This window comes from Pelobates fuscus, chromosome 5 (assembly GCF_036172605.1).
Source record: "Pelobates fuscus isolate aPelFus1 chromosome 5, aPelFus1.pri, whole genome shotgun sequence".
Classification (NCBI taxonomy): Eukaryota; Metazoa; Chordata; class Amphibia; order Anura; family Pelobatidae; genus Pelobates; species Pelobates fuscus.
The window spans coordinates 17,648,492-17,667,967 of NC_086321.1; the positions used below are offsets into that span (position 1 = coordinate 17,648,492).

At 41.9% G+C, this 19,476-nt stretch overlaps 1 protein-coding gene across 2 annotated transcripts in view; it reads left to right on the forward strand.

Annotated features, from left to right (window-relative positions):
• Window positions 1-12,934, forward strand: part of REEP5 (receptor accessory protein 5) — a 33,854-nt gene extending 20,920 nt beyond the window's left edge. For both annotated transcript variants that reach the window (XM_063453627.1, XM_063453628.1), the window contains exons 3-5: window positions 8,738-8,876; window positions 11,756-11,924; window positions 12,478-12,934. In XM_063453627.1, the coding sequence (XP_063309697.1) occupies window positions 8,738-8,876; window positions 11,756-11,924; window positions 12,478-12,527 (358 nt within the window). In that variant the 3' untranslated portion in view covers window positions 12,528-12,934. The remainder of the gene's footprint in view (window positions 1-8,737; window positions 8,877-11,755; window positions 11,925-12,477) is intronic.
• Window positions 12,935-19,476: the final 6,542 nt, after the last annotated feature.

The window sequence follows — 19,476 nt, forward strand, 5'->3', positions numbered from 1 at the left end:
GTGATGAGACATTGTTTAACATACCAGGAGTTTGGGCAGAGAACAACCCACCAGGACTGGCCCGCAATATTCCACCAATAAAAATTGAACTGAAACATGGGGTTTATCCAGTGAGCCTAAGACAATATCACATTCCGCAGAAGGCTAAGAAGAACATCCAATCCTATCTGGATAAGTTCATACGGTATGGTATCCTAAAATTCTGTACTTCCCCCTGGAACACCCCATTGCTGCCTGTTCAAAAGCCCGGTACAGATGAGTATCGACCTGTACAGGACTTAAGAGCAGTCAATGATGCGGTTGTTAGCATACATCCAGTTGTACCCAATCCATATAACCTGCTTGCTTTAATTCCGGGCGGGGCTACTTACTTCACAGTTTTAGACCTCAAAGATGCCTTCTTTTGCCTCCGAATTGCCGCAGAAAGTCAATGTATTTTCGCTTTCCAATGGGAGAACGCTGTAACGGGCTCAAAACGCCAAATGACTTGGACAAGACTGCCCCAAGGGTTTAAAAATTCACCTACCCTATTTGGTTCAGCCCTAAGTCAAGATCTATTGGATTTCGAGTCCATCCCAGGAGAATGTGTATTGTTACAATATGTAGATGACTTGTTGATAGCAGCAGTTACAAAAGAAATCTGTCAGCAAGCAACGCACGATCTACTACACATTCTCTGGAAGGCAGGATACAAGGTGTCTAGAAAGAAGGCTCAGTTGTGTTTGCCAACTGTCAAGTATCTGGGGTTCCATATCTCTGAAGGTCAAAGAATTATGGGGCCAGAGAGAAAAGAGGCTGTCTGCCAAATACCAATACCCAAGAATAGAAGACAAGTGCGAGAATTCTTGGGGGCAGCAGGCTTCTGTAGGATATGGATTCCCAGCTATGCGATACTGGCAAAACCTCTGTACGCAGCTATCAAAGGTACAGAGCACGACCCCTTCCTATGGACCCAAGAACAGCAAACGGCATTTGAAGATGTGAAGAAGGCTTTGATGAGTGCCCCAGCATTAGGTCTACCTGATCACACACGACCATTCTACCTGTATGTACACGAGCAAAGAAGAATGGCTGTGGGAGTATTGACACAGTACTTGGGATCATGGCAAAGACCTGTTGCCTACATGTCTAAACAATTGGATGCAGTGGCCAGCGGACTTCCACCTTGTCTAAGAGCCGTAGCTGCAGCCGCCCTGCTAGTAGCTGAAGCCGATAAACTCACTCTGGGTCAAGAACTTTATGTACGAGTCCCACATGCAGTACAGACGTTGTTGGATTACAAAGGAAATCATTGGTTTAGTAACAGCCGTATGACCAAGTATCAAGCAATGTTGTGTGAAAACCCAAGAGTGCATTTAGAGACTGTAAACACCTTAAATCCAGCTACCCTTTTGCCACAACCTACTGAAAGTCAACATGATTGTCTGGAAGTAATGGATGAAGTATTCTCAAGTAGACCAGATCTTCGTGATTTTTCCATCCAGAACCCCGATGTTCAATATTATACAGACGGCAGTAGTTATGTGAAAGAAGGGATCCGCTATGCAGGATATGCAGTAACAACCATAGACAAGGTGATAGAAGCTCGGCCACTGGCGAAAGGAACATCAGCACAAAAGGCAGAATTGATAGCACTGACACGAGCGTTACAATTGGCTGAAGGTTTAAGAGTGAATATCTATACGGACTCTAAGTATGCGTTTTTAACCACTCATGCCCACGGAGCTTTGTATAAAGAAAGAGGACTACTGAATTCAGAGGGCAAAGAAATCAAGTACGCAGCTGAAATCCTACAACTATTGGAAGCAGTGTGGGAGCCGAAAGAAGTCGGTATTATTCATTGTCGAGCACATCTGAGAGGTGATGGTGATGTAACCAAGGGAAATCGGATGGCAGATAGTGCAGCTAAGCGTGCTGCTGAATCAGGAAGGCAGGAGTATGTGGGGCATATAGCTGCTCTTATACCAACTCCACTGTCCCAATGGACTCCAGTTTATACAGCTCAAGAAGAGGAGTGGTTAAAGACTGAACCGGGAAAGTATCTGGAGAACAAGTGGTATCAGCTAGAAGATGGAAGAATAGTTATACCAGCATCGCTAGCGGTAGAAATTGTCCAAAATTATCACAACGGGACACATTCTGGGAGAGACAGTACTGAAGAATCTCTCAGGAAACATTTCTACATACCAAGATTGTCCAACTTGACTCAGGCCTTTGTACGCAGATGTGTAACGTGTGCTAAGAATAATGCAAGACAAGGACCAGTAAAGCCACCAGGAGTTCAGTTTATGGGGGGACTCCCCATGTCCGATCTACAAATAGACTTTACAGTGATGCCTAAGTCGGGTGGACATCGTTACCTGCTGGTAATTGTGTGCACCTATTCAGGCTGGGTAGAAGCATGTCCTACTCGTACAGAGAAAGCAGGAGAAGTTGTGAGATTCCTGCTACGAGAAATAATACCCCGATATGGACTACCCTGTTCTATAGGATCGGACAATGGTCCAGCTTTTGTTCATCAGTGCCTACAACAACTGACTCATATGCTTGGTATAAAGTGGAGGCTTCATACTGCATATAGACCCCAGAGTTCTGGTAAGGTAGAGAGAATGAATAGAACTATAAAGAACCAGTTGGCTAAAATGTGTCAGGAAACCCAACTTAAGTGGAACGTTCTCTTACCCATAGCTTTATTGCGAATCCGCAGTACCCCTACCAGAAGGATGGGCCTCTCTCCTTTTGAAATCATGTATGGGCGACCACCTCCCGTACTTGGTAACTTAAGGGGGGACTTGAGTCAGTTGGGAGAAGGAATTACCCGGCAGCAGGTTGTAGAGTTGGGTAAGACTATGGAGGAGGTACAGAAATGGGTACAAGATAGATTACCTGTGAATATTTATCCCCCTGTTCATAGTTATCATCCAGGAGACCAAGTGTGGATTAAAGAGTGGAATAATGTACCGTTAGGGCCCAAGTGGAGAGGTCCTTATGTTGTTCTTTTGTCTACCCCTACAGCAATAAAAGTAGCCGAAGTAACTCCGTGGATACATCACTCCAGGGTTAAACCAGCAGCAGTCGATTCTTGGCAAATTACAGCAGATCCAGAGAATCCCTGCAAGATCCGGTTGAAACGCACCACTCAGTCGGAGTAACGAGGAATTATTGTGGATTACAAATTTTATTGTTACAGGTGTGAGTGAGAAGGCCATAATAAAGCCTGTCCGCTTACCATCACATAGTGTATAAGCCAGGAAAGTCTCGAAGGGACACCTGTGAAGATGAGCAGAACTCCATTCCCTGCAGCCCTCACATCCTGGAAGCTGAGGTTCCATCGCACGGACGAAGACTGAGGATGACGGCGAAAGATGTGCTTTTGATTGTGTTTATTTATATGTGTTTTTATATTCAGGAAGGTAGAGGTACCGACACTCCTAGCTGTGAGGTATGCATTAAGACTACGAGAACAGGTAACCATATTTCCCAAACCCTAATTTGGCATTCACAATACGAGTGTAAAGGAGATGTATCGAGATGTAGATACTTAAATATAGACTATAGTGTGTGCCATTTAGGAGTAGGAGAACCTAAGTGCTTCAGTCCGGAGTATCAGCCTCGTACAATTTGGTTGACTCTCAGGAATGGAGATCCTCAGGGGACCCTAATTAATAAAACGGTGTTAGAATCCGTACATTCTTCGGGTGTTCTGCTATTTGATGCGTGTAAAGCGATATCGAGTGGTAGAAAGCCGTGGAATGTATGTGGGGATCTTAGATGGGAGAGGACGTATGGGTCTAACGATAAATATATTTGTCCCAGTGGTAAAAATAAATATGTGAGTCCTAGATGCCCAAATAAAGACTATAACTTTTGTCCATATTGGTCTTGTGTGGGGTGGGCGACTTGGGGACAGACAGTAGATAAAGACATGATAGTGACTAAGTTGCCGACTAGCCCTTATTGTAAGTCTATGGAATGCAATCCAGTCCATATTCTTATAAATAACCCCGACAAGTTCTTAGATAAATATGGTAATTTATTTGGGTTTCAAATATACGGGACGGGTTTAGACCCTGGGACAATATTATTTATAGGGATAGAGACTGATACGGTATCCTCCCAGACTCATCAAGTATACCATTCCTTTTATGAAGAGATGAGTATAGATAATAAGATCCCCCATAATGCTAAAAACCTGTTCATCGATTTAGCTGAAAGTATTGCCGGTAGTCTTAATGTTACCAACTGCTATGTGTGTGGAGGTACTAACATGGGAGACCAATGGCCTTGGGAAGCAAAGGAGGTAATGTCCGGTTCTGAGGCAGTTGACCAACTAATATCTACACAAGCCGATTATCATATGAGTGTTAGAGGTAAATCTGAGTGGAGATTAAAGACCTCCATCATAGGTTATGTTTGCATAGCAAGGAAAGGAATAATGTATAATACTTCTGTAGGAGAATTAACTTGTCTAGGGCAAAAAGCTTATGATGATGATACTAAAAATACAACTTGGTGGTCGGCTTCAAATGTCTCAGAACCATCTAACCCGTTTGCTAGATATGCCAATTTAAAGGATGTGTGGTTTGATCTATCCATCACATCTACCTGGAGAGCCCCAGCAAATTTGTACTGGATCTGTGGTAAGAAAGCCTATTCGGAGTTGCCACAGGACTGGGAAGGGGCATGTGTGTTGGGTATGCTCAAACCATCCTTCTTCTTGTTACCGATTGAAACAGGTGAGACTTTAGGTGTTAAAGTGTATGATGTGAATCATAGGAAGAAAAGGGGACCCATAGAGATAGGCACCTGGGAAGATAATGAATGGCCTCCCCAGCGTGTCATGGATTATTATGGGCCAGCCACGTGGGCGGAAGATGGTACCTTTGGTTATAGAACCCCAATTTATATGCTCAACCGTATTATAAGATTACAGGCGGTGGTTGAGATTATTACTAATGAGACCTCACAAGCGCTCAATCTTCTAGCGAAGCATATCACCAGGATGAGGACAGCAGTCTACCAAAATAGATTAGCCTTGGATTACCTTTTGGCAGTAGAGGGAGGTGTATGTGGGAAGTTTAACCTAAGTAATTGCTGTCTTCAAATAGATGACGAAGGGCAAGCAATAGCTGAGCTTACTAGCCATATGGTTAAACTAGCGCATGTGCCTACTCAGGTATGGAAAGGGTACAATCCAAGTAGTTGGTTTGGTAGCTGGTATGAGTGGTTTGGAGGGCTTAAGGCAGTGGTAGGTGGAGTCCTACTAATTTTAATGTTGTGTCTACTCCTGCCGTGTCTTATACCCTTAGTAGTTAGGTCTGTGCAAAGCCTGATAGGAACTATAGCAGAGAGGAAGGCTGCTGCACAGATAATGGCCATATATAAGTATAAGGCTTTAGATCAGGGAGAATCAATGCAGGAAGATGAGTGTTAAAAGATTCACATCATAAGAAAAGTCTGGTCTGGTTCATGGTAACCTGAGGTATATGCAAACCAAGGTTAAGTGATGCCTCAAGTAATTGTGAAATATCAGAGGCATCAAAGGGGGGAATGTGATGTAATTCCAGTAAAATACAAGTTTAGCAGGCTAAGATTGCCACAAGGCATATGTATGTATATGTGTTTGTAAGTATCAGTTAGTTAATTACACGTAGCTAAGATACTGTTATCACTGTACTGACCAGGTGCAGGAATGTAAGAACTGGAATTACGCGTCCCTCTCCTTTGTATCAGATGAGCCACGTGGTTAGACCGGATGGATGAGTTTAGACTCTATTCATTAAATAGGTTAAGGGTATGTGTGGGTGTAGTTAATTGTGGGAGGAGCTACAGTGCTATATAAGGAATGTACTCTATGTATTCAGTACTCAGACTTTGCTGTATTTTGGTGACGCTAGTCCCTCTGAGTCCCGATCGGTGATCCAATAAAGAATCTCTTCCTTCCTGAAGAAACCTGTGTCCATCTCTCTGTGCTTGGCTTCCGTCAGTTTCTCCGGTATCAGTACCTGGCACCCAGACCACTTCATTAAGCTGAAGTCGTCTGGGTGCCTAGAGTGGTCCTTTAATTTGCATACCTACAGCCACGTTGAACGTGTATTTTTAGACAAACTAGTTCGGCTGTTGCAGAATAACACTGGCTGTGTCCTGGCTCGGCTTCTTGCCTTTTATTTTTTGTTTCTGCGTGTGCGTGTGATTACTAAGAAATCAGCCACACAAACCTACTCTTTCTATGGGAACTATAGCTTTAGTGTACAGTTTAAGCCACACAACAATTCCTTTTAACCCCTTAAGGACCAAACTTCTGGAATAAAAGGGAATCCTGACATGTCACACATGTCATGTGTCCTTAAGGGTTTATAGTGTCCCACTATATAGTCACCAAAACAATTTTAGCTTCATGTTTTTGGTGTATAGAACATGCCCCTGCAGCCTCACTGCTCAATCCTCTGCCATTTAGAAGTTAAATCCCTTTGTTTATGAAGGCTGTGCAAGTCACATGCAGGGAGGTGTGACTAGGGTTCATAAACACTTGCTGTAAAGAGTCATCTAATGTTTATCCTTCCTTTATTGCAAGTTCTGTTTAATTAAGATTTTCTTATCCCCTGCTATGTTAATAGCTTGCTAGACCCTGCAAGAGCCTCCTGTATGTGATTAAAGTTCAATTTAGAGATTGAGATACAATTATTTAAGGTAAATCACATCTGTTTTAAAGTGAAACCAGTTTTTTTTTCATGCAGGCTCTGTCAATCATAGCCAGGGGAGGTGTGGCTAGGCCTGCATAAACAGAAACAAAGTGAAATTGCAGGGGCATGATCTATACACTAAAACTGCTTTATTTCGCTAAAGTTGTTTTGGTGACTAGTGTCCCCTTATAGAAAATCTATAAGGGGACCTTTTAAAAGGAAAAAAAAAAAGAGCGAATAAAACTAGCAGTAACTGTACAATATCCCCATTCATATTGTGCCTTAAATGGAACTGCTGTGTAGTGCTGCACTACCCTTGCTGATCAGAGGTGTAAGGGGTTCGTTTGTCACTCTGTTTGAAAATCATGTGAATATTGGGATTGGCTGCTCAGTGACAGCTACTTCCCGATTTCAGTCGAGCTCCGCGCTGTAAGATGAGGATTTGCAGCAAATGCACAAACGTCGAAGGTGTGTGTGTGCTTTTCCATCTTTCTTAAATCTATATATTTTTTTATAATGCATGATATTCTAATGCAAGAAGCTTTTTAGTCTTCTAAATTCTGTTATTGACTTTTTATAAAGCGCCAACTTATTCTGTCATACAGTTTTTAACTTTGGAATGTCAAATCTAGATGGCTTCTAACTTAAACTTCAGAGGTTGGAAAGCAAAGTGTACTGTATTGCATTAACCTTTTGTGGTGCTTCTTTTAAATAAATACTCTAAGCACCAAAACCACTACATCTTAATGTAGTGGTTATGGTGCATAAATCTTATACCTTTTTGCATAAAATGCAAAACATTGCCGTTTCTGAGCAATATGTTTTCATTTTGGTCAAAAAACAAATCCCACTAGTGCAGGGATAGGCAACCTTCGGCTCTCCAGATGTTGTGGACTACATCCCCCATAATGCTCTTGCTGGCAAAGCATCATGGGAGGTGTAGTCCAAAACATCTACAGAGCCAAAGGTTGCCTATGCCTGCTCTAGTGGATGTCAGACTAATGGTCGCTATAGAGGAATATTGAATATTTTAAGACCATCAAAGGTCGTCATGCACAGCACGCACTGAAAGAGGAGTGCTTTTGGTGGAATTACAAAATAGCCGTAGGTCACCAATGCTTCACAGAATTAGAATATGTGTGCGTGCATGACCCTAAATGAAATGTAAAAAAAAAGTTTTACTCACTTTTTTTTTCCAGCACCAATACTCCTTCCGTGTAGCTGCCCTCTCCGCCTTCTGTGATATTGTCCTACCGACAGTCTCCTCTTTGTATTCTCATCCAATCTAATGCTTCTCCTAAGGAAGCTACAGTCCTGTGCTTCCCTACGATAAGCATTTCCGGACGTTCAAGGTTCTCCTGCAACGTGTGAGGATGTCGAACGTTGTTTCACTTAAAATATAGCATGTCTGAATTAAAAACTGACCAAAGTAAACCTGTCTTTGTAATAATACTTGTTGTGACAGACCACCCGGTCACTGGAATACTGTGTTTGCTTATTATTCCCGGTTTTGTTTGGTGAAAGAACGCTGCACACGGATTAGGCGAACGCTGTCAGCATACCAGCTCAAGCCTACGTTCAGTAGTTTCTACGTTTTTGTACTCCCGAAAGAGACCGACTGCCACCACCTTTTTCCTGGACCTATTTTGGGCAGGCGCTGTGGAGCTTTTCAGATATGTTGTGCGCTTAGATCCAGGCTGTCTGGAAATATAAGACTTGAGGGGATATATGGTGGTTATTATAGGTCTGTTTTGGAGTGTTAAAAAATTGTGGATTGTTCTGTACCTGAGAGAGAATTGAATTATAGGCACAATGTCTGTGGAGGAAAGCTATACCTGCTCTAGATTATACTACTTGGGAAATTTTATTTCTGCCTTAGTAATACGCTTGGATTTACTGCAGCAAAGTTCCAGGGAGAGGGAAAAAGACGTCCTTGGCGGCGAAACCCGTGTTCCTATCTGGGTGGCCGCCACACTTGTGAAATGTGGTGTTTTTTTTTGTTTTTTTTACTTTAAAAAAAAAAAAAGTGTTTTTGTTTTGGTTTTGTCTTTTAGAATTAAGGCGATCGAGAGCCCAAATAAAGACGACGACACACAATGGCTGACTTATTGGGTAGTCTACGGGATCTTCAGCATCATTGAATTCTTCTCTGATATATTTCTGTCCTGGTTCCCTTTCTACTACATGATAAAGGTCAGTCCCTGTGTTTTTTGTAAAGTGCAGCTCATGCTGTGTTTATCCAGTAGGTATGTGGCAATGGTTGGGGATTGAAAGGGGGGGGGGGGGGGGGGTTGGGGTACTGTGCAGCCTAAAAGGCATTCTGGGGCAAAGCTTGGTTTACTGCACTCTATTGTAATTTAAAATGGCACTTAAATACCTAAATAAACCATAACTGCTAAACATATAGAAGGTATTAGAGGGGGGTTTCCAAAAAGGATATTGCTTTATACAGATTTTTTTTGGATTTTTTTTTACCCAGTTTATTCCCCCTCCCACAAACACACACACACTTTGTCTATTATTATATTTTTATTTAAATTAATTTTTTTCTTTTAAAAAAAAAAAAAACAACACAAAAGAAAACACATTTTAGAATTTTAGTTTGGTCTCTGTTAAAATTGGAATTCTTTTCAAATGTTGTTTTTTTATCTACATTGACACCATGTTCCCCCTCCCATCTGAGGGTAATTTTACTAGAGTTTCCTTGTATGTGGGAACCTGCTGCCACATCCCTCGGCAAATGTGTATTTATAGTAAAACTGGGCGCAGTAACAGCTGGGTGTGAGCAGTTGCCTTAATATGAAGTACTTTCTGTTTGCTTAAATCAGTTCCAGGATCCTTGTGTTGGCATCGCTTGGCATGGTCACTTCTCATACAATATGCCCATGAAATAAATGCTTTTAATGGAGCTCGTAGCCATCTGTAGGGAAATACATTTTTTATTTATTTTGCCATTGCGGTATATATCACTCTGGGGGGAAAACACGTGCTGACGTTTATTATAGCCACCTTTCTAAAAAAACTCGTGCTCTAACGTTTATTATAGCCACCTTTCTAAAAAAAAACACGTGCTCTGACGTTTATTATAGCCACCTTTCTCGGTTCCGACGTTCGGATACTTTTCCTTGTATTTCTATATTGCCAAATGGCTCTCATGTCCTTAATCAGTCCTCCGCTAGATCTTCAGTCTTGTCTTAATGCTTAGTTCAGTGTTTTCTTTTTCTTTAAAATTTTCCTTATGTGACCCTCTATGTCCAATTTTCCTTCCTGTGTCGTCCTATCTTTTCAGTATTTTCTTCCAATATTTGCTTTTGATTTTATTTCTGCTCTATATCCTTGTATTCCTTATGATCCTTCACCCAATCTCTCATTTTCTCCTTCTCCCTATCTCCGATCCTGCTTTTTTTTATCTTCATAAATCTGAAGCCTTACTCTATTAACCTGTCTGAAACAATGCCATCTCGCTGCCAGTTTTTCTAGAACGGCAGCCTGCTGCTGATTTAATGTGGTATCTAGACGTTTGCTGTGATACGGCTGCTCGTATTACATATAAACGTGGACTATTCGTTATGTTGACACATCTGTAGTTGTGGTATCGTTGCTAGGTGAGACTTCCTCTCTAAACACAGCATTGGACCACAAACTGGGCATCCTGCCAATAACTTGCATTGCAAAACTAACTTGTCTGATACCAAGGGGTTTGCTTTAAACTTGGTATTCTGATTTAAGTAAGGGATTGTCTACTTTGCCCAATTTCGTGCCTTTTAAAGGGACACTACTAACCTATTAAACTAGCTTTAAAGTACCAATCGAGTTACCCTGGCCACTTTATTTCAGTGGCATTGCCTGGGTGCTGTAGTCTTGTAGGTTCATGCCTGCAATGTAAAACATTAGATTTTTTTAATTAAAAATTTTCAATAGAATTTGCAATGTTTACATTGCCGGGTTAAACCTGCCTCCAGTGGTCGTTATACTGACTGCTAGAGGCACTCCCTGCTGCAGTAACAGAGCGAAACACGGTCACATGACTGCAGCCCCCATGTTTATATATTCCTAACGCTTTAGTGTTTTATTGAATTTCATTTACTTTAAATCTGACTCTCCCGGCTCCCAAAGTTCGCCCTCTCTGCACCCTCTGGGATAATGAGGAAGGTTCCAACATTTTGTGTGCTAATCGAAGTGTGGATGACCGTGATACACTGTGAGTGTTGGAGGTGACTTAACACCGAACACACAGCCTTACAAGGCTTTGGGTGCTGGAAGAGCCTGGTTTTATTTTATTAGATTGCTCTAACAATCATTGTGCTGCAGATTTTATGGTGCTTAGACTGTCCCTTTAAGAATCCTGTTTCCATTTTTTTTAAGACCAGTCAAGGATTTCTCACTGCTTGCGCACAGTTTATTCCTTACGTTGGTGATCTCCTGTGTAACAAATTGCATCACAATCTAGTTCAGTGCAGGCACAGCCAGGGCACAGATTGCAAATTAAGAGGAGAACTGGAAACATTGTTTCATTAGTCTCTTCTCTGCATCCTCTCTCTATGCTGACTGTCTCATGCTGACTGCCAGGTGCAAAATACAATGATTGACAGGGTGCCAAGATGGAGGGTACAGAGGTGTGGATTTCTGCATATGAACTTCAACAGTAAAGACAGAGTAGCTGGACTGACAGCACAACGGATTCTGTCTGTCTGTCTCTTTGGCTATCTATCTCCACTCCCCTAGCTGGACTGACAGCACAGCGGATTCTGTCTGTCTGTCTGTCTGTCTCTTTGGCTATCTATCTCCACTCCCAACCCCCACTTTTAATCTAAGAATTGTGGAAAATTGATGAGGGGATAGCAGATTGTTATGCCAAAATAGCAAAGTTGTACATTTTTCTAATTCGGGAAAGTCTTTTTTGTTGAATTCTTCATAATTCCTGATTTATTGAGAACCTCCTCCCTCGTGGAGTTGGAAGGATAATATGAAAGAATGTGATTCTTGATCACTATACTATTTCTGCAGAAACCAGTGTGTGGGGCTCTGGCCGCAATGACTCACTTTGCTTTTCTTTTCTTATTTTTGTACAGTGTGGTTTTCTGCTCTGGTGTATGGCTCCCAGCCCCTCCAACGGAGCCGAACTGATCTACCACAAGATCGTCCGCCCATTTTTCTTAAGACACGAGGGAGAGATGGATCGTGTAGTGAAAGATCTTAAAGACAAAGCATCTGAAACTGCTGGCACCATTGGCAAAGAAGGTAATTTCTGCCATCCCAGCCTCCCTCCCTCCCACTTCTTTGAAAAGTAAAAAGAACTTGCATGAAGATTACGGACGAGAGTTTTGGTGCAACATTGCCCATATGCCCATTTTATGACCTACACGGGTAAAAGTGGGTATGGTGGGAAGTAGGCTTTATTGTCAACACCTGAAAAAAATGTGATTTTAGGCAAATCCCTAATCTGCTTTTTGAAATTGCTAGACATTAACTGGCTGTTACCCATTGATACAAGAACCAATAAATAAAAGGACTGTTCAGTAATCCTAAAGCAAGCTGCATTGTATATCGATACGAGGAAGATACCAAGAGGCAGGTTTAGAAAAGTGGAATAAAATTCTAAGAATGATACCATCACCATGGAAACCAAGGTATTGCTTTTACTGATTCTAATGGTTTCCGTGGTGACTGCCCAACATTGAGAATTTTTTTTTAATATTTTGTAATCTGGAAAAGGGTTTATTGAAGCCGAACGTGTGTTCTATGCGTATATAAACAAACACCTGTTTTTTTGTTTTTTTTCTTCTTCATGCAGTTAAAAAAGCGGCTGTGAACATGCTGGGTGATGAGAAGAAAAGCAGTTAAACACGCTTAGTGAAAGAAACCCCTTATAAGCGTTTAACGTTTTGTAGGGGATGGTCCTCCGAGTCGTCCTTCCCCTGTCACAGCGGCCTGATACACATTGAGGAGCATTGACTGAAAAATGCTTTATTTCAAACCCTGCTGCATTATGGGGGATTAATATTGTTGCCTTGGAAACCTGTTTTTTTGATATGAAGAGAGAATGTGTTGAGGCTGTTATCTATTTTTGCTGTTGTCTGTAGAGGTGTGGGCGGAGGGGGGGACATTTTTATTTAAGAGCAGTCAGCAGAGTCCAAAGCGTATTCAACACTTTTTAATCTGTGTGTGAATCCCTTTTCCAGCGTTTCGTCTTGTACTGCAATATGTAGACCTGGTTTAAAATGAAGTAAATCTGTTTGTCGTCTCCTGTAGCCCAGTTTATTGATTGGTTATGTCTTGGGAAAATGCTGTGTGTGGACTAGTTATGTCTGATCATATTCTCCATTCTCTATTACCACAGTCTGTATATATGGTGCAGGCACAGATCTTGAGATGATACTTTCATATCCTATTGCTTGATATGTTACTATGTCAATAACTCCAGATTAGTGGAAGTGTAACGTGAGGTTTTTACACAACCAAATAGCTAACTAACAATTTTATTGGCTAAAAAGTGCACATTTTTTAAATTTTAACTCTATATAATTTATCCTGTTCGGCACATCACTCACAGCATGAAAATCAGATTGCTACAGTGGTTATGTTGCCTATAGTGTCCAGATGTTCTATAAGGTGTTAATAGGCGATGCCTGGAGACGGCCCCTTCGTCGGCAGAATTGATTACGCAGAATTAAAGGGACACTATAGGCACCCAGGACCACTTTAGCTACTTTAACCCCTTAAGGACACATGACATGTGTGACATGTCATGATTCCCTTTTATTCCAGAAATTTGGTCCTTAAGGGGTTAAGTGGTCTGGGTACAGTATCCCTATTGCACTTAGTGTTGCAATATAAAACATTGCAATTCCAGAGAAACTGCAATGTTTACATAGCAGCACTAAATCTGCCTCCAGTGTCAGTCTACCAGACAGCCACAGGGGGGCGCTTCCTGCATCCAAACGGACCTTCGGTATCTGACGCTGGCCGTCCTCATGCTCTGCATAAGGACATCGAGCGTCCAATTTTTCTTTATAGGAAAGCATTGATTCAATGCTTTCCTATGGGGAGGTCTAATGCGTGTGCGTCATTTGCTGCGCATTAGCACCCTCTCGTCGTGGGGCAGAGGAGGAGGCGGGGCTGCAACCCGGTAAGTAAGAAATGGTTTTAACCCTTTATTTATCTCCGGGGGGGAGGCAGAGGGAGCTATAGTGCCAGGAATACAGCTTTGTATTCCTGGCACTATAATATCCCTTTAACACTTTCTTTACCAATGCTAGATTTGTCCATCCTGAACAGGGCTTGGCTGAAAGCACACAAGCCCATAATTACCTTCTGGGTTATCGATGTGACTGAGGGGCAGGTTGTGGGATGTTGGAGTGAGCTTGTCTTTTTGTTAAACCAAGAACCACTACAATGAGCTGTAATAATACCGCGAGCTGTAATAATAATAATACTATGAGCTGTAATAATAATAATAATAATAATAATACTATGAGCTGTAATAATAATAATACCACGAGCTGTAATAATAATACCCTAAGCTGTAATAATACCCTAAGCTGTAATAATACCCTAAGCTGTAATAATACCCTAAGCTGTAATAATAATACCCTAAGCTGTAATAATAATAAGCAGTAATAATAATACCCTGAGCTGTAAGAATACCCTGAGCTGTAAGAATACACTGAGCTATAATAATACTACCCTGAGCTATAATAATACTACCCTGAGCTATAATAATACTACCCTGAGCTATAATACTACCCTGAGCTGTAATAATACTACCCTGAGCTGTAATAATACTACCCTGAGCTGTAATAATAATGCCACGAGCTGTAATAATAATACCATGAGCTGTGATAATAATACCATGAGCTGTAATACTAATACTCTGAGCTGTAATAATACCCCGAGCTGTAATAATAATAATTAATAATACCTGGTATCGGTTGTGTTGCTTACACTGCCTCCTTAATACCTGCCAAGCAAGTCTCTTGTTTCAGACTTGGGCTGGCAGATTGATACATTTGTTCTCTGTGCCATTGTGACTACTTTCAAACGAGACTTCTGGTGATACCAGGTCGGGGAACATTCACTCAGGGTAAGCTTCCTGCAGCAGTTTCCTTTCACATAGAAATGGAGGCTGTTATTTTTACAAAGTGTGGCTGTGGGGAGCTATTCTATTGGAATGAGATGTTCAATGAGCAGGGCTAGGGTTTGGTAGATTAGACTGGTTTTAGCACACGATACATTTGTGTAGAAACCGTTTGGTGCTTTCCGTGACTTACCGCAGGAGACTTGCTAGCCCACGATCAAAGTCTCTTAATGCTGCTCACTAATGCATAAACAATCAGAAATTCTAAGTAAATTTCACATTTCCAGCCAAAATAGCTGAACTTGGCAAATTCTCCATATCGGCTGTGTTTTCCGTTTGGTCTAAAATGTGAAATTTACTCTGAACTCCTGTGCTTTAGTGAATGACAGGTTTATATTCCTAACGCTATAGGGGTCCTTTAATAGCTAAATTAAAAAACTGCAATGAACTCAAATCACCATCCTTTATTTCCAGTACAGGATCGATCAATCAATCCAATCACCTATGGACGTGACCATGGGTTTTTTAAAGTTTATAGGGGTTTACAAATTCTTCTTCAAACTTTACTCATATGCATACTCTTATATTATGGGGTCATAGCACCCCCTTGGCAACCCACTTCAACTCAGTAAAAAGTATTTCCAAACAAAAAATAGTTTCTGGGGGGAACTTATTACAAGTCAATCTAGTGAGCCCCCACCTCACTCTCTGGTAATGAAGTTTAATCCTTTATGGATGTGTATAACAACCATCATATACAAGACAGCAGGACCATGAATTAAAAACGTTTATTAAAGACCTTCTCGAGGTCATAAATAAATTATTAATATCTCCATAATAAAATGGTTGTAGTACACTACCCACTAAATGGAGAGAGGCTGAAATACCGAGTCACTGCTGGCTACATGATCTCGGGCAGTATATATATATAGATATAGAGAGAGAGAGAGAGAGAACCGGTTAGTCCAGTTCTGGTTTTATAAACAAAAACTTTGTTCGTTGTCGATCATAATATTTATGGCATTTAATAAAGTCATAGTCGGGTCATTTAGATAAGGTTCATATGCTGTAGTGTCCTCAACATGTCCGTGTGTCTCCTACAAATAGTCTGTTGTGTTCATAATGATTAACACACCACCCTTGTCGAATTGTCTTTACTCTGATGTTACTAGTTCTCCTAAATATTGGTTAACACCAGTCGCTCTTCCCTAATGAGGCTGGGTCATGAAAATGAAAGGTACGTCGATCATGGTTCCAGCTTTGTAACTTTTGGAGAAGCAGATTTGCTGTCAGTGGTGCTGGTGTCCGGAAGGACTCCAATGAAACCAGCGAATGACGCCGGCGCTGTTAGCAGCAATCTTGCTTACTCTCACAAGATGTCGGTGCTGGAATCCAGAAACCCATTGGGCGTGTTCACCTCCTGTAGAATTGTGGCTACAGTGCAAACAATGGAGGGATTTGAATAACCCGAGTGAAGGGAATCTTATTACTGAGATGCAAAAATAATATAATAAATTAACATGAAATGGACCTGCGCCTAACTTGACATGCCTTAACATAGGTAGGTACATGAAAAATGTTGGGGGTGGGTCTCATGTTTGTAACCAGGGCCGGATTGATATAGTGATGGGTGGAGCTCCAGGTTCATCCAGCTTTAATAGGCCCACTCGTAAAGGCTGACCTGTCAATCTTGCAGCTGGCTTCTCCCTCTCCTCCTGTTTGAGCGCTGGTTGAGCTGCAGACTAGCCCTCTGATGTCATCATGTGATGTCTTTGCAGTCCGCAATCAATCAGAGCACTCGTATGGGCATGCTGCTGGTTCACCAAATTTGGCAACAACCTTTTTTTTTTTTGACCACCAGAGGTTATATTTTTAGGATTGCGGGTTGCATATTTTTGGGCACCATTTTATTGTGTGGGAAAACTGGTAAATTGCCAACCATATTATGAATACCAATCCAAAGTTACCTCCTTTCACAGAGGGATGTGTGTAACAAGAACTGTGAATAAGAACGGGTAAAAGCAGCTCTATACACTTATATGGAAATATCCTCTTTTCCACTAAACAATAATATGGAATACAATGCGGTATAAGTGACAAAGACCTACACCTGTAAGTGGAGCGCTCAAACAGATAGAAGGCTTACCAAGTGTGACTTGATTCAATAGTACAATATGAACTACATGTAAAAAAAATACAAAAAACTAAAGGTACAATATAGTGCAGATGGTATTTTAAAATTGCAATTCTGAAAATGATGTAGCAAACAGAACACTCACATTTTTAGGAGCCTGTGTATAAAAACTGGCTCCGTATTTAGGCGTGTGTGCTTATTTTGGTAGCACCACCCTTTTGCTTCGGATTGGAGTAGTTCTCATCAGTAAAACATAAAAGGAGAACAAACCAATGTGCAGACTGTGGCAATAAACGAACGGATGTAGAATAGTAAATGTGGTGCTCACCTGGTCCTGAGCCTATAGGTCCCGGCTCTAAGGTGTATCGGTATGGTGCCAATTTAATAGGGATGGCACTGCCCATATGGAGATTCCTAGAGGTTGCAGAAAGGACTTGAGCAGGGTATCTTTAGTAAAATAACACATTTATTGATATACAATAGCAATTAAAAAATAAAAAAGTCCTTTAAAATGGCCAATACGCGTTTCACTCTCAATAGAGCTTCCTCAGTCAGCTGTAATGATAGTCCTCTGAATCTTCCATTGTAAATATCCTTCAGTCCTTCCCCTTTAATGATCTAAAGTTTGTCCAATCACAGTGGTGTATAGTTATTTCTTGTGTGGGATAATGTGTGTGCATACTTTAAATTGGCCGAATTTTCGCCGTCTTTATTTGCTAACAATTTCATTGAGGGACAGTGGTGGTTGGCGGAAGTACTAGGAGCTCGCCGGGGCGGTTGGCGGAAGTGACATCACGGACCTCCGTGAACGTCATCTAGCCGCCGCCCCAAAGAGACTCCCAAACACTCCGAACCTGCTACACGCCTCTCATGCGTCCATACTATTGAATCAAGTCACACTTGGTAAGCTTTATATCTGTTTGAGAGCTCCACTTATAGGTGTAGGTCTGTGTCACTTATACCGCACTGTATGCCATCCATATTATGTCCACTTCTGGGTTCAGGACCGCTGCGGTGACTCATTTTCCTTCACTTTGTTGCCTCTAGCAACTAGCAGACAAACCCTCAGCCATTAGTGGAACTTCTTGTCAGTCGTTGTCATGGTGACCGAGCTGCTGGCTGAGTGGAGTTGTGAAAAGGATAGAGTGCAATACAATAACAGCGGGTGGGAGTTCAGGCTGGGAATGGCGCTGCCATGCGGCTCCTCTCAGCACCCAGCTACGACCCCTGCGCTCACTTCCACATCACACGGCAGAGCTCCGGACTAGCAGCCATTATAAAGGTGACTCGATTTTGAGTAGTGTCTGAAGGACTAGCTTCAAGTAACGACCCTGCCCAAGCAGGTCAGCATGGCCTCCTGCCCACATGGGGTTTAAATGAACAAATAGTGGAATCTGTACGCTTATCTGGGACTGGCTAAACCCCACTCCAACTGTAAAACAATAAATGTAGACCGAGCACTCTGGGTCACTTATTGGGAAAACAGGAAATACACGCAATATTACGAAAGATCTCTCGAAGTTCGCAATGTTGCTTGTTTTTCCCCAATAAAACTGCTGAATAAGTGACCTTGAGTGCCTGGACTACATTTATTGTTTTACCACATGGGGTTTATAGTGCTGGGGAAAGAGGGCAAACTAACAGTATGATCCCACTAAATGCACAATGACACCACCCAGCACTCCTCCACTCAATGTGACCACACAACTCTGTGCTGACCCTTCAAGGCAAAGGTAGGTAAACCCAGCATACCTTAGGTGTGTGGCTGAACTACATCTCCTTAGATGCTCAGCCAGCTATTACTTTGCCAGTCTTATACATTGCTGAGCATCATGGGAAATGTAGTTTAGAAACATGGGTTCTAGTGTTAGCCTTCAACAGAATAAACTTCTGGTGCTCAAAGTGTTGTGGGCTAACAAGTTTCTTTGGATCAAAACAGATTTTGTAGCCTAAAAATCCGGGGATATTACAGAGCCCTCAGTAATGTGCAGTGTGTACTGGGATATTACAGAGCTCCCAGTAATGTGCAGGGTGTACTGGGATATTACAGAGCTCCCAGTAATGTGCAGGGTGTACTGGGATATTACAGAGCCCCCAGTAATGTGCAGTGTGTACTGGGATATTACAGAGCCCCCAGTAATCTGAAGTGTGTACTGGGATATTACAGAGCCCCCAGTAATCTGAAGTGTGTACTGGGATATTACAGAGCTCCCAGTAATCTGAAGTGTGTACTGGGATATTACAGAGCTCCCAGTAATGTGCAGGGTGTACTGGGATATTACAGAGCCCCCAGTAGTGTGCAGTGTGTACTGAGATATTACAGAGCCCCCAGTAATGTGCAGTGTGTACTGGGATATTACAGAGCTCCCAATAATGTGCTGTGTGTACTGAGATATTACCAAGACCCCAGTAATGTGCAGCGTGTACTGGGATATTACAGAGCCCCCAGTAATGTGCAGTGTGTACTGGGATATTACAAAGATCCAGTAATCTGAAGTGTGTACTGGGATATCACAGAGCCCCCAGTAATGTGCAGTGTGTACTGGGATATTACAGAGCCCCCAGTAATGTGCAGGGTGTAC